Source organism: Bufo gargarizans, chromosome 1 (genome assembly GCF_014858855.1).
Source record: "Bufo gargarizans isolate SCDJY-AF-19 chromosome 1, ASM1485885v1, whole genome shotgun sequence".
NCBI classification, from domain to species: Eukaryota; Metazoa; Chordata; class Amphibia; order Anura; family Bufonidae; genus Bufo; species Bufo gargarizans.
In genome coordinates, this window is record NC_058080.1 from 297,924,421 (window position 1) to 297,936,493 (window position 12,073).

The 12,073-nt window shown below is 44.9% G+C and overlaps 1 protein-coding gene across 3 annotated transcripts in view; it reads left to right on the forward strand.

Moving 5' to 3' along the window:
- The first annotated feature begins 3,544 nt into the window (after positions 1–3,544).
- Positions 3,545–12,073, forward strand: part of BMP2K (BMP2 inducible kinase) — a 220,517-nt gene continuing 211,988 nt past the window's right edge. For all 3 annotated transcript variants that reach the window (XM_044304924.1, XM_044304940.1, XM_044304933.1), the window contains exon 1: positions 3,545–4,189. In XM_044304924.1, the coding sequence (XP_044160859.1) occupies positions 4,027–4,189 (163 nt within the window). In that variant the 5' untranslated portion in view covers positions 3,545–4,026. The remainder of the gene's footprint in view (positions 4,190–12,073) is intronic.

The following is a 12,073-nucleotide window of genomic DNA, read 5'->3' on the forward strand; positions in this document are numbered from 1 at the left end:
GTCACGTGCCTGCGCCGCCTGCTTCATTCATAAAGTGGGCGGAGCAGGCACGTGACGTAGGAAGTTACGCTGCCAGTGCCCGTCCACCCAGCCTCCTGCCTCCATTATCCAACCTGCTATGATCGTAAGTACAGGCTGCTCAGTGCTGGATCGAACATATGTATAGTTAACCATTGCCTGCCTGCAGTTACAGATACCAGTGAGCGGGGCCCGGTGCAATAGAATACAGTGACTGCACCGGGCCCCCAGCCCCTCCTCGCTGATACACACGCCGGACGCACTGTGCAGCTTGCAGTCGGCGGTGTATCAGTGTAAAAATGGCAGTCTTCGCCCCATAAGACGCACTGCCATTTTCCTCCCACTTTTGTGGGGGAAAAGTGCGTCTTATAGGGCGAAAAATACAGTATATAGTGGCCAACCCCTTTGAAGAGGTTTTCCCAGGAACAACACTTATCACCTATCCACAAGATAGATAATTAGAGGGTCATTTACTAATGTTATTTTTGCCACAATCTGTGACTTTTTCCCGCTCGTGCCAGGAAAAAAAAGTGGGTGTGGGCAGGAAGGGGGTCGGCCAGCAGCCCATCTCATTTATCATTTTCTACTCCTGTTTTACACAGGCGGTGGATATGCCAAAGTTACGTAGAGATCAGTGCCTCTGCATAGATTTGCCGCACTCACTGTCAGTGAAAGGGGTATTAAGACCGGCGTCTAAAACGCCGGTCTTAATAAATGACCCCCTTAGTGTCTAATCACTTGAGACCCTGCTGTTGGGACCCTCACTGATCACAAGAAAGGGGGTCCCATGTCAGCCATTTGAAGGAAGCGAAGGTTGGCCATGTGGCAGTTTGTGGGAAATCCATATGCTGCTTGAGAAGGTATCGACGCTCCTGTCAATGTCGCTGCATTCTCATACTAAGTCATCGGTATGAAAATCTCGGAAAACCCCTTTAACCCTTTGAAAACACAAGTTACCTATTCAAATCAGAAAAACTTTACCAACTGCCTACATTGATGCCAGTTTTAAAGTCCAGAACCACTTTGGGCCATGAGGGACAACCCTATCTGTGTGTCTGGACAGTGAGATATCAGTGGGCCAAAGTCTTTTAACCTTTTGAAACCACCAGTCACAAGTCAGTAAAAAGTGTCTGTTTCTTCGTTTCCATGCCAGCTGCTGTGCCCACAACCACTTTGGGCCAGCCAAATTTGATGCAGACCATAACTATGTTAGGCCTCATGCAAGCGACCCTGCCCATTTTGTGGTCTACAAACTGTGGATCTACAAAATACAAATGCGGTCCATGTGCCGTCCGCATTGTTTTTGCAGACCGAATGGGTCTGTGGTCCGCATTTTGTAGGCATGTTCGATGAGCGGTGTGCTTTCCGCATCCGCCATATATGTCTATTCCACAAAAAGGTAGAACATGTCCTATACTTAGATTCTGTCATCAGAATTTAGGCCTATAAGCTAAACATATGGCGAGGTCCCTACTAATACACAAAATCCTAAAGTGACCGTATCAAATGGCTCTATAATCATATAAAACAGGTTTATATAACCTGTCACTCACGTCACAAATGCGTCTCACCGTGCAGGGTGCCCGGCTGCAGCTATCTCCTTTCGGTGCCCAGCGCCACCCTCTGAATTGAAATCGATGGCCTCGCTTTCATTAGAGCCGCCTCCTCAGCCAGATCACACGGGCGCATCAGGTTATACCTAGTGCGCACGCGCGGGGACTCCTGGCAGCGGCCACCCTGCATGGCGAGACGTCCCCTTGGACACATTTGTGACGTGAGTGACAGGTTATATAAACCTGTTTTATATGATTATAGAGCCACAGGCGCATTTGATACGGTCACTTTAGGATTCTGTGTATTAGTAGGGACCTCGCCATATGTTTAGCTTATAGGCCTAAATTCTGATAGAATAACTTTAAAAATGCTACCACTGTAAAATGCAGACCACTGAGCCATTGAAGTCAATTAGTCCACAAAAATGCGGATGCTACACGGACGGTATTTTGCGGACTGCAGAGGCCCTAGTTGGCAGTGGACTGTCCCAAAGGGGTTGTCCAAGATAATTAAAAATCTCAGATAAACCCTTCAACAGCTTAAACCAAAAGATCTTTTACTGACCCCTTCCTCCAGTGTCAGTCTTTGTGGTGCTGGTCCGGTTCTCGGGTCCTGGCATGTGGCTGCTACATAACTGCCAACTGTCCCAAATTTGCTGGGACTGTCCCTGATTTTCAGAGACAGTCCTGGCAAATTTGGGGTGTCCCCGAGGTAGAAAATGGGTGGGGCTAACATAAACCCAGGGCTGGCGTCAGCACCTGGCAAGTGCCGGGGCCACAGCTCCCGCCAATTAGGCGGCTCGGCCTTGGAAATAAGTGGAGGGGCAGCAGGACCTTGGGAAATGAGCGCTTTCATTGTGGAGGCGCTCATCTCTCTACATTCATCTGTATCACCGTCCTCAGGACAGCAATACAGTTGGAGGAGTCTCCCTTCCCCGATCCTCTAATACAGACACAAGGCCTGAAGCCTATATTATCCACATTGCTTCCTTTGCTGGCTGGATTCATTTTTCTATCACATTATAGACTGCTTGTTTCCATGGTTACGACTACCCTGCATGCATCGGCTTATGGTGCTTTTTCCTATAGTGTGCAAACATGATCACCACTGATGGATTGCAGGGTGGGTCGTAACCTCTGGATACAAACAGTGTATAATATGATGGAAAAATGAAGACCGTAAAGGAGGCAATATGGACAATCACAATACATTAGTAAGTGCCTTGTATTAACTTTCTCTACATGACACAGGCTACTTGCTGAAGTGAAATAACCCCTTTTAGGGTCCACGGATCCGCAAAACACGGACATCTGCGGTGCGCGTTCCGCATTTTGCTGACCGCACATCGCCGGCACTTAATAGAAAATGCCTATTTTTGGCTGCAATTGTGGACAAGAATAGGACATGTTCTATTTTTTTTCGGGAACGGAATTGAAGACCCGGAAGTGTGTATCTGGAACGGATTCGTGAAAAATGGACTGCAAAACGTGTGCATGAGCCCTAAGGGAAGCATCTGCACATGTTCTGTGTCTAGAGCCGCACCTGGTTTTGGCTTAAAATCTCTGCTGGAAATCACTGACCAAACACTGACTTGTAACTGAGGCATGAGAGCTTATGCACATGGCCATTAGGACTATGTTGTTAAGGAATGGAAATATGGACATACGGAAACAGAATGAACCCGCAGTAACTTCCGTTTTTTTGTAGACCTACTGAAATGAATGGTTCCGTATACGGTCCGCTAACAAAAAACGTAACAGACATGGAAAGAAAATAGGTTCATGTGCATGAGAGAAAAGTGATGACGACCAATGCTTTATGCTAGACCTAAATTGATGTGGTGTGGGACGCCCCCTCTCGGTGTGTCTGGGATGAGGGGTCACCCCTCAGGACGCCCCAGCAGTCACGGACAGTCCTGTGCCCTCGCCCCCTCCCTCGCTGTCAGTTTCCTGGGCGGGCCCGGGGAGGAGCTGGCACCAGCAGGAGGAGGAGGAGGAGGTTTTTGGCCTCTGAATGGATGAACTTCGGATTCTCCTCTTCCGTTTCCAGCACTTCAACAGCCGGAGAAACCAACAACTATTAGTAGTGAGGCATCCGGGGCAGAGGGAGGGCACACCCATACCCCGTGTGTGTGACAGATGGGCATGCTGGCTGGAGCGGAGACCAGGGGGCACTGCCTTGTTCGCAGGTCCCAGATGTGATAGTGCGTGGCATGCTGCGGGTGCAGTGTGGTACCCTCTCCTGCCTGATATTGTGCTTTGTGCCTGAGTGCATGTAGGCAGTGCCCCCCTCGGCTGCCGCTGTAGATCAGTGTGATCGCTGCTGTACGTTAAGCAGCCTTTGTGTGTATGTGACTGCCTTGTGATTGGGCATATTTGCTGAGGGTGCCAGTCAGCCTTTTACCCTGCCAGTTTGGGTGCCAAGAGTGCTCGTGCTGGGTAAGGTGAAGACACCATGAAGAAGTTTTCTAGGATGCCAAAATCAGAGAGTGGAGGAGGAGGAGGACCAAGCCTGGGTACAGGAGCATCTGGAAATGTTATCACTGGAGGGGTGACCGTGGGCAGAGGGTTCACCGTGGGACGCCACCAGGTCACCGTGGAAGAGCTGCTCGCAGAAGGTGAAGCTGTGTACATTTAATTTTTTATTTTTGTAATTTCTTGTAGTATTATGGCTAAAATATATTTCTATCCATTGTGTATCCTTCTATCTGTTTATACATTATCTATCTATATGGATTATCTGTAAATCTATCTATTATATACATTATCTATATGGATTATGTATCTATACATTATCTATTATGAATTTATCTATCTACCTATACACTGTCTATCAGTCTATACATTATCTATCATCTATCTACATTATTTATCTATGATCTATCTACTGTATACCCTATTATCTCTCGATCGATACATTATCAGTCCACAGCTCTATTACACATTGCATATAATGATCCTACATTCTAAATAAGTGACATTTTGGTTCCGCCGCCACCATTTCTTTTAGCTGTCTCCAAGTTGCAGTGAAGTAACCCTGTCCCACTGGTGATTGTGCAATGTCAGGGAGTGTACTGCCAGTGTGGTGTACTGACAGATAAGCAGAAACTGCAGTAAACCTCATTCTTCCCACTTTCCCCAATTCTCCCAAGACAGAGACTATTACTGTAGAACCTGCTATGGTTGATGTTAGGTGTCCATGGGCCTAAAGTCTGTCAGGAATCGGGGCTGCAGATGGGGGTGTCTTCTATACACAAGCATATGTCAGGATATTAGGACTGCTGGTTACATAAGTAGATAGACCCACACTGCTGCTGTGCTGTACCCACATGCCATAGATATGCCAGAAGCAAATCCGCCACTGGACTCACATTGTGGTGAATGATAAATTTGAAGTTTGAATTTTTGATTTGAGGTGTATAATATCTCATTCACATGCAGTGTCAGTGGGCTTCACGTCTACATCCTTACGCTGGGTTCACACCTGAGCGCTCTGTATGCGCGATTGTACCGGCGTTTGCAATCGCGCATACAGAGACAAGCGAACGCCCATTGTCGCGCGTTCTCGAAAGTCTATGTACGGGAATGCGCGACAAAATGCCCCAAAGAAGCTCATGTTCTTCTTGGGGTGTCGGGCGTTTTACAGCGCAATCGTACGCGCTGTAAAACGCCCAGGGGAGAACCATTCCCATAGGGAAGCATTGGTTTCTCCTTGTTGAGCGTTTTACAGCGCGTAGAAACGCGCTGTAAAACGCTCAGGTGTGAACCCAGCCTTACAGAATCCTGTGTGATTCCGTTTTCCTGTTCTGTCCTAGGAGCCATCGCACAACAGACGCCCCGTTGGCATATTACGATGGTTGCGTCGTGGTGTCTGCCGCTTGTAGGAATAACATACCGCTGCGTGTCATTGGATGTCAGATCCTTGCTCCTGATGTGGATGTAAACGCAGTTTAAAGACTCATGCACACGAATGTATTTTTGGTCCGCATCCGATCTGAATTTTTTTGCAGATCTGATGTGAACCCATTCACTTCAACAGGGCCACAAAAGATGTGGACAGCACTCCGTGTCCGGTCTGCATCTGTGTCTGTTCCGTGGCCCGGCAAAAATAGAACATGTCCTATTCTTGTCTGCATTACAGACAAGGATAGGACTGTTTTATAGACATTCTGTTCCACAAAACACGGAAAACACACGGCCAGTATCTGTGATTTGTGGACCGCAGAACTGGAAACGGTTGTGTGCATGGGCCCTAAAGTTGTTGTTTTTTATACAGATGACCTATCCTCTAGATAGTTCATCAGTATCTGATTGGTGGGAGTGCGACACCCGGGACCCCCGCTGATCAGCTGCTTTAGAATGCAGCAATAGTACCACGGCGCCTCCTCTCTGCTTTTCCTAGGCTGTGTGATGTCACATTTATGTGTCACGTGGTCTAGGAGCAGCTCAGCCCCATTGAAGTGAATAGGACTGAGCTGCGATACCAAGCACAGCTGCTATACAATGTATGGTGGTGTGCTTGGTAAGCTGTGAGAAGGTCCCGGGTGTCGGACCCCCACCGATCAGATACTTGTGACCTAAGATAGATCATTAGTAAAAAAAAAAAAAATATATAATAAATCTCGGAAAACCCTTTCAAGGGCATGTTCACACGATGGAATTTTTGGATAGAAAAATCATATGCTGATAAATCCGAGGTTGACCCTCAGATTTCTGCCACTTATTTGCAGTTTATCAGCTGAATCCACATCAATAAGTGACTTATTTTTATTTTGCATGGAAAAAAAAAGATCATTTGTGGATTTCATAAGGATTTCTGCACTAAATATAGACCTTAATCCGTGTGAACATACCCTTAAAGGGCTTATGCCAAGAAAACTATCACCTATCCACACTATAGATGATAGATACATATGGGTCGGTGGAGTGTCCCCGAATCCCCTCTCTGAAAGGAGTAGTAGTTTGTGGGTGAGCCCATCGCTCCATTCACTTCTATGGGACTGACGTTGCAGTAGTTCATCAGTCTTCATCAGTCCCAGGAGCGGTGGACCGACAGAGGGGACTTAGGACCCCAGCTGTCAGCCCCTCTGTGATCTGATATTTGTCACCTATTATGTGGCCATGTGGTAAATACTTTTTCTTGGGATTACCCCCTTTACTTTATTTTTCTTCAGTGTGCTATCTGTCTTTACAATTTGTGTTTTTTTGTGGATCCATGTGCCTGGTTTGAGAATCTCACTTCAAGTGCTGATCATGTCCGTTTTTGTGCATGAGCAAAGCTCTTTCAATTGACATTAGTGAGAAAAACATGCACACAGAAGCTGCCTTTGTCCTCTTTCACACAAACAGTTTGCGGTCCCCAATGCACGGGCAACGTCCGTGCGGTGGCCGGGACGGATCCAAACCCATTTAACTTAAATGGGTCCATGATCCATCCGTTCCGCAAAATGATAGAACTAGTTCTATTTTTTTTGCGGAACGGAAGCACGGAACGAAACCCCACGGAAGCACTCCGTAGTGCTTCCGTGTGTCCGCACCGCATCTCCGGATTTGTGGACCTATTCAAGTAAAGGGGTCCGCATCTGTATATGCGGAATGCACACGGCCGGTGCCCCGTGTATTGCGGAACCGCCATATACGGCCACGGGAGCACTACGGCCGTGTGAAGGAGGCCTTTCAAGGATTTGTTGTTTGTCCAACCATGAATCGGACATGGACATGTGCATCTATGGGTCATCTGTGGGGGTAGTTCACCTTATGAACATCCACCTAGGAAATCTGTGTTTGTTACTGCTAACTACATGTGAACAAAGGGTAATTTGAGCGATTCTGTGCTAATACAAATTTCTAAATCCTGGAGAACCCCTATAAAGTGGTTTCCCGTAGTACGTCCTCTTTACAGGAAACATGTATGGTGGTCTTTCTAGGGGATTTTCTATTAATATTGAAAGACTATTAATTGCTATGATATAAAAATCCATGACTGGATAATATTTCCAGAAAATCTAACACCTTGAAGACTGTCTAGCGTTGTGCACATTTCAGCAGTCGGTACGCCGTCTTGTTGATTTGGTTCGATGTTTTCACTAGGATTGGTTTGCAGTATTTAGTAGGCTATCAGCATGCCAGTCTTGCTGATGGTTTGTAGGGCTTTGTGGCATCAGACCACCACTGTAGGGGTTGTTTCAGAGAAAATCTACACAACGAATTTAAAATGTTCTTCTGTACCAATCTCCCACCTGACCTGGAGTGTGAAGAAGCACTAGTCCATGCTAGGTGGTAGAGTTGCGAAAGGCAACTGTACAGTGTCCAAAGAGTATTGTGCTCTTATTACAGGGGTTTAAAAGGGCCGGTATGGGTCAAAAATGAAAAAGAAGCGTTACTCACCTCACTGTTCTCCTATAGCTGACACTGCTCTGGATCTCATGCTCTTGACTTGGTGCGCTAGACGCACAGGAAATGCTTGGAAAGGCTTTTTCAGCCAATCACTAGCAGCAGTAGTGACAAACCTAAGTTGGTGATCGGCTAAGGGTACTTTCACACTTGCGGCAGAGGATTCCGGCAGTCAGATCCGTCTGACAAATGCATTGAAATGCCGTATCTGTCTCTCCGGTGTCATCTGGAAAAACGGATCCAGCATTTATTTATTTTTTGCGGTCTGAGCATGCACAGACCGCAAAAACTGATCCGTTTTGCCAGAACACTCAGGGCCGCATTAATTTATTTTAATGGGAAAAAATGCTGGACCCGGCATTCCGCCAAGTGTTACGGAATTTTGGACAGAGATAAAACCGCAGCATGCTGCGGTATTATCTCTGTCCTGATCAGTCAAAAAGACTGAACTGAAGACATCCTGATGCATCCTGAACGGATTACTCTCCATTCAGAATGCATGGGGATTAAACCGATCAGTTCTTTTCTGGTATAGAGCCCCTAGGAGGGAACTCTATGCCGGAAAAGAATAACGCTAGTGTGAAAGAACCCTAAACAGGCATTTTCAGTCATTTCCCGTGAGTTGAGCCTGAACCAGGAAGTAGAGCTCATCGGGGATCAGCATTGCAGTGGCATACCTCCCAACTCAGGGACACTTATGGTCCACTATGTGAAAGATCTATTTCCCCTGCATACCTATGCACTTCAATAGTTTTCTCTTGCGAAATAGCGCCAAAATAATTTGAATATAGAACTTTCCTAAATCTCAACTGCATTAAATAATGAAATAATATACAAGACAGGCTCAAATATACAGAGAGGAACCAAACAAACACTTTCTGGGTCAATATTGTGACTGTAATAATGCAAATCTATACCTCAGATCAAAAAGAGAGAAATTTAAGGAGCAAAGAGGAAATTTTTTATTTTTTTTCTCCAAACTGGCAGTTTAAAAAAAAAAAAAAATCTAGGGAAAACCCCTTCCACATAGAGAGTCTGCAGAATTTCTGTCATAGAAGGTTATCAGCAGGTTTTTATGAAAACCTGAATCGGGCTGGTTTTTGCAACAGTATCATGGCGGGTTTTCCTCTGCTTTCAAACTTTGCATTGCAAGTTGGTTTAGGCCTCTTTCACTCAACCGTTTTTTTTTTTACCGTTTACGGGCTATTTTTTGCGTTCCGTATACGGAACCATTCATTTCAATGGTTCCGCAAAAAAAACCTGAATGTACTCCTTATGCATTCTGTTTCCGTATTTCCGTTTTTCTGTTCCGTTGAAAGATAGAACATGTCCTATTATTGCCCGAAAAAGCCATGCGGTCGTGTGAAGGAGGCCTTAGGTGGTATTTTTTTGTAGTTTTTTTGTAGTGAGTGGATAAGATGTCTAACAATCACATCTACTTGGCTGCTATTGCATACAAATCCATTATGGCAAATCCACAGTGTTGACACCACATGGGACTAGAATAGGACCTGTGCACAATAGGCTCCAGGCATCGGCAACTAGACGGCCCCCGTGCTCTCTGGAAAGAGAACCTCACCAGCCACCGCACAGCTTCATACCATGCAAAGCCTTCTGTTTTCCATTCCCCTAGCAATGTGCGGTATTTGAAGTACACGCCGATGGCATCATTTCTCCTGGTTTGCAGCTTCAAGTTGGAGTAACTTGTATTGATTTTTGTTTTCTTCGCATAAATCTGATTGTACAAGTGCAAAAGTAACAGTATTACATTACTGAGAAATAAGGCTTGATTAAATTCGGGCCGGCTGCCAGTTTATCACGTCTTCCATCGTTTTCTCTAGCAAACAGCTCGGAAGTTTCCAAAACATTGTAATTGTTCTGTTACACTCTAGTTTAGAAAGGAAACTCTGGGGATTTTCTAATTTTGATTATTCGTTAGCTTGGCCATGATTTGCCTTGATGAATTTGATTTTAGTCTACAAAACTTGACATGCAAGCTCCTGAATGGGTTTGTGCTGCGTCCTCGCCATCAGTGAAGAGGACCACCCTGAATCTTCACTGATGTGGCTGTCTGCACACAGCAGAAGTTCTAGTGGCACAAGCATCTGGGATCTAGCAGGAAATGTTCTAGTCCACATGGTTAAATGTATTTGCCTCCTTTTTTTTTTTCTGATACATTTAAAGGTCATGGACACCTTCAGGGCAATTTTTTACTCAATACAGGCAAAAAATAATTTATTCAATTGGTCTTTATTAAAAAAAATGTTCAGCTGTTTTTGATATACAAGGGTTAAAAAAATCAGTATCACTTGTCAGTCACATCAGCTGACTGCTCATGTGAAGCATTATCTCTGATCTCATCACCTGGTAAGCACTCATTGAAGCCATATTCTTATCAGTTTGAAAAGAGTTTAGCTTTAAGGAGTCTTAGGAGATCAGGGATAAGTAGAAAAAGTGGCATCATTTTATCTAGTATAATGATGTACAATTGTACCAGAACATGTTAAAAATAAGTCTGGCTTTAAAGGAGCCTTCCCACAATCAACACTTAAAGGGCATCTGTCAGCAGATTTGTACATATGAAACAGTCTGACCTGTTACATGTGCGCTTGGCCGCTGAAGACATCTGTGTTAGTCCCATGTTCATATGTGTCCGCATTGCTGAGAAAAATTATGTTTTAATATATGCAAATGAGCCTCTAGGAGCAATGGGAGTGTTGCTGTTACTCCTAGATGCTCTACTCACTGCAACTGCTGCGCCCTCTGCAATTTCATTGACAGGTTTAGGCGTGACCACGTTTACACTGCCTTACTACTTGGGTTCCATGCAGCAATTATTAGGGTGATGTGACCAGTATTGCCAGATAATTTTTTAGACATATCGGGGGTCATAATGATTAGGTCCATCAGATAAGATCATTTTCTGATCTACCTAAAAAGTTTCCAAGTCTGATCACCAAGATTTTTTTGCAGGACATTTTTACAGTAATGTTTTATCTTTTTCTATTTTATTTTTCCTGCTATTTATATATAAAAAACCCCACCCAGGAAATAGCCAATGAAAACGGGGGCATGAGAAGAATGTTTGGAATTAATTGTGCGCTTCCATCAGCTGCTTTGAAGCATGATGATCAGACATTTTACAGAAGGGGTATATTAGTGGTTACTGCAAAAGCTCCAATTCCCAACATTAAAAAAATAAGTATTAGTACTTTTTCTCAGCTTCTTGAACATCTGACACCACTAAGATGTCTTACTGAAGAAAACTGTCCCTCATGTAAATGTAGAAGCCTGAGCCCCTAGAGCAGTTATGGCGAACCTTTTACAGACCGAGTGCCCAAACTGCAACCCAAAACACACTTATTTATCTCAAAGTGCCAACACGCACTTTAATTATCTTCCATGTACTTTATCATGTAGCAGTAATAGCCTGCCTACATTACATGCGCTGCCCTTGCTGTTCATAGTGAGCCCTGCGCTGATGAATGGCAGGAAAAGTCTAAGGCATTCTGGTACACCATACCAGGGAGCAGGTGCCCACAGAGAGGGCTCTGAGTGCCACCTCTGGCACCCGTGCCATAGGTTCACCACCACTGCCCTAGAGAGTGGCGCATGGCAGCATTTCTCTACCATCAGACCATAGAGGCCTTTATAGAGGTATTCTGGTCCATTTATTCACTTAGAGAATACGATGTTGAACAATATTCTAATAAAACAATTAAACAGTTTGCTTGCAGACCTTTAATACTGTATATCTATACAATAGCCTCTCCCTAAAGTCCTGTAAAATGCATCCATTAGTAAGGCTACTTTCACACTAGCGTTTTTTACGGATCCGTCATGGATGTGCAAAAAACACTTCCGTTACAATAATACAACCGCACGCATCCATCATGAATGGATCCGGTTGTATTATGTCTTATATTGCCATGATGGATCTGTCATGAACTCCATTGAAACTCAATGGGGGACAGATCGTTTTCTATTGTGTCAGAGAAAACGGATCCGTCCCCTTCCACGGTGGGGAAACACGCATACCGGCAATCCAGCTTGACAAAGGGCACCAAATGGGCCCGAAACGTTGCACATAGCAATAAATGTCATAAGAA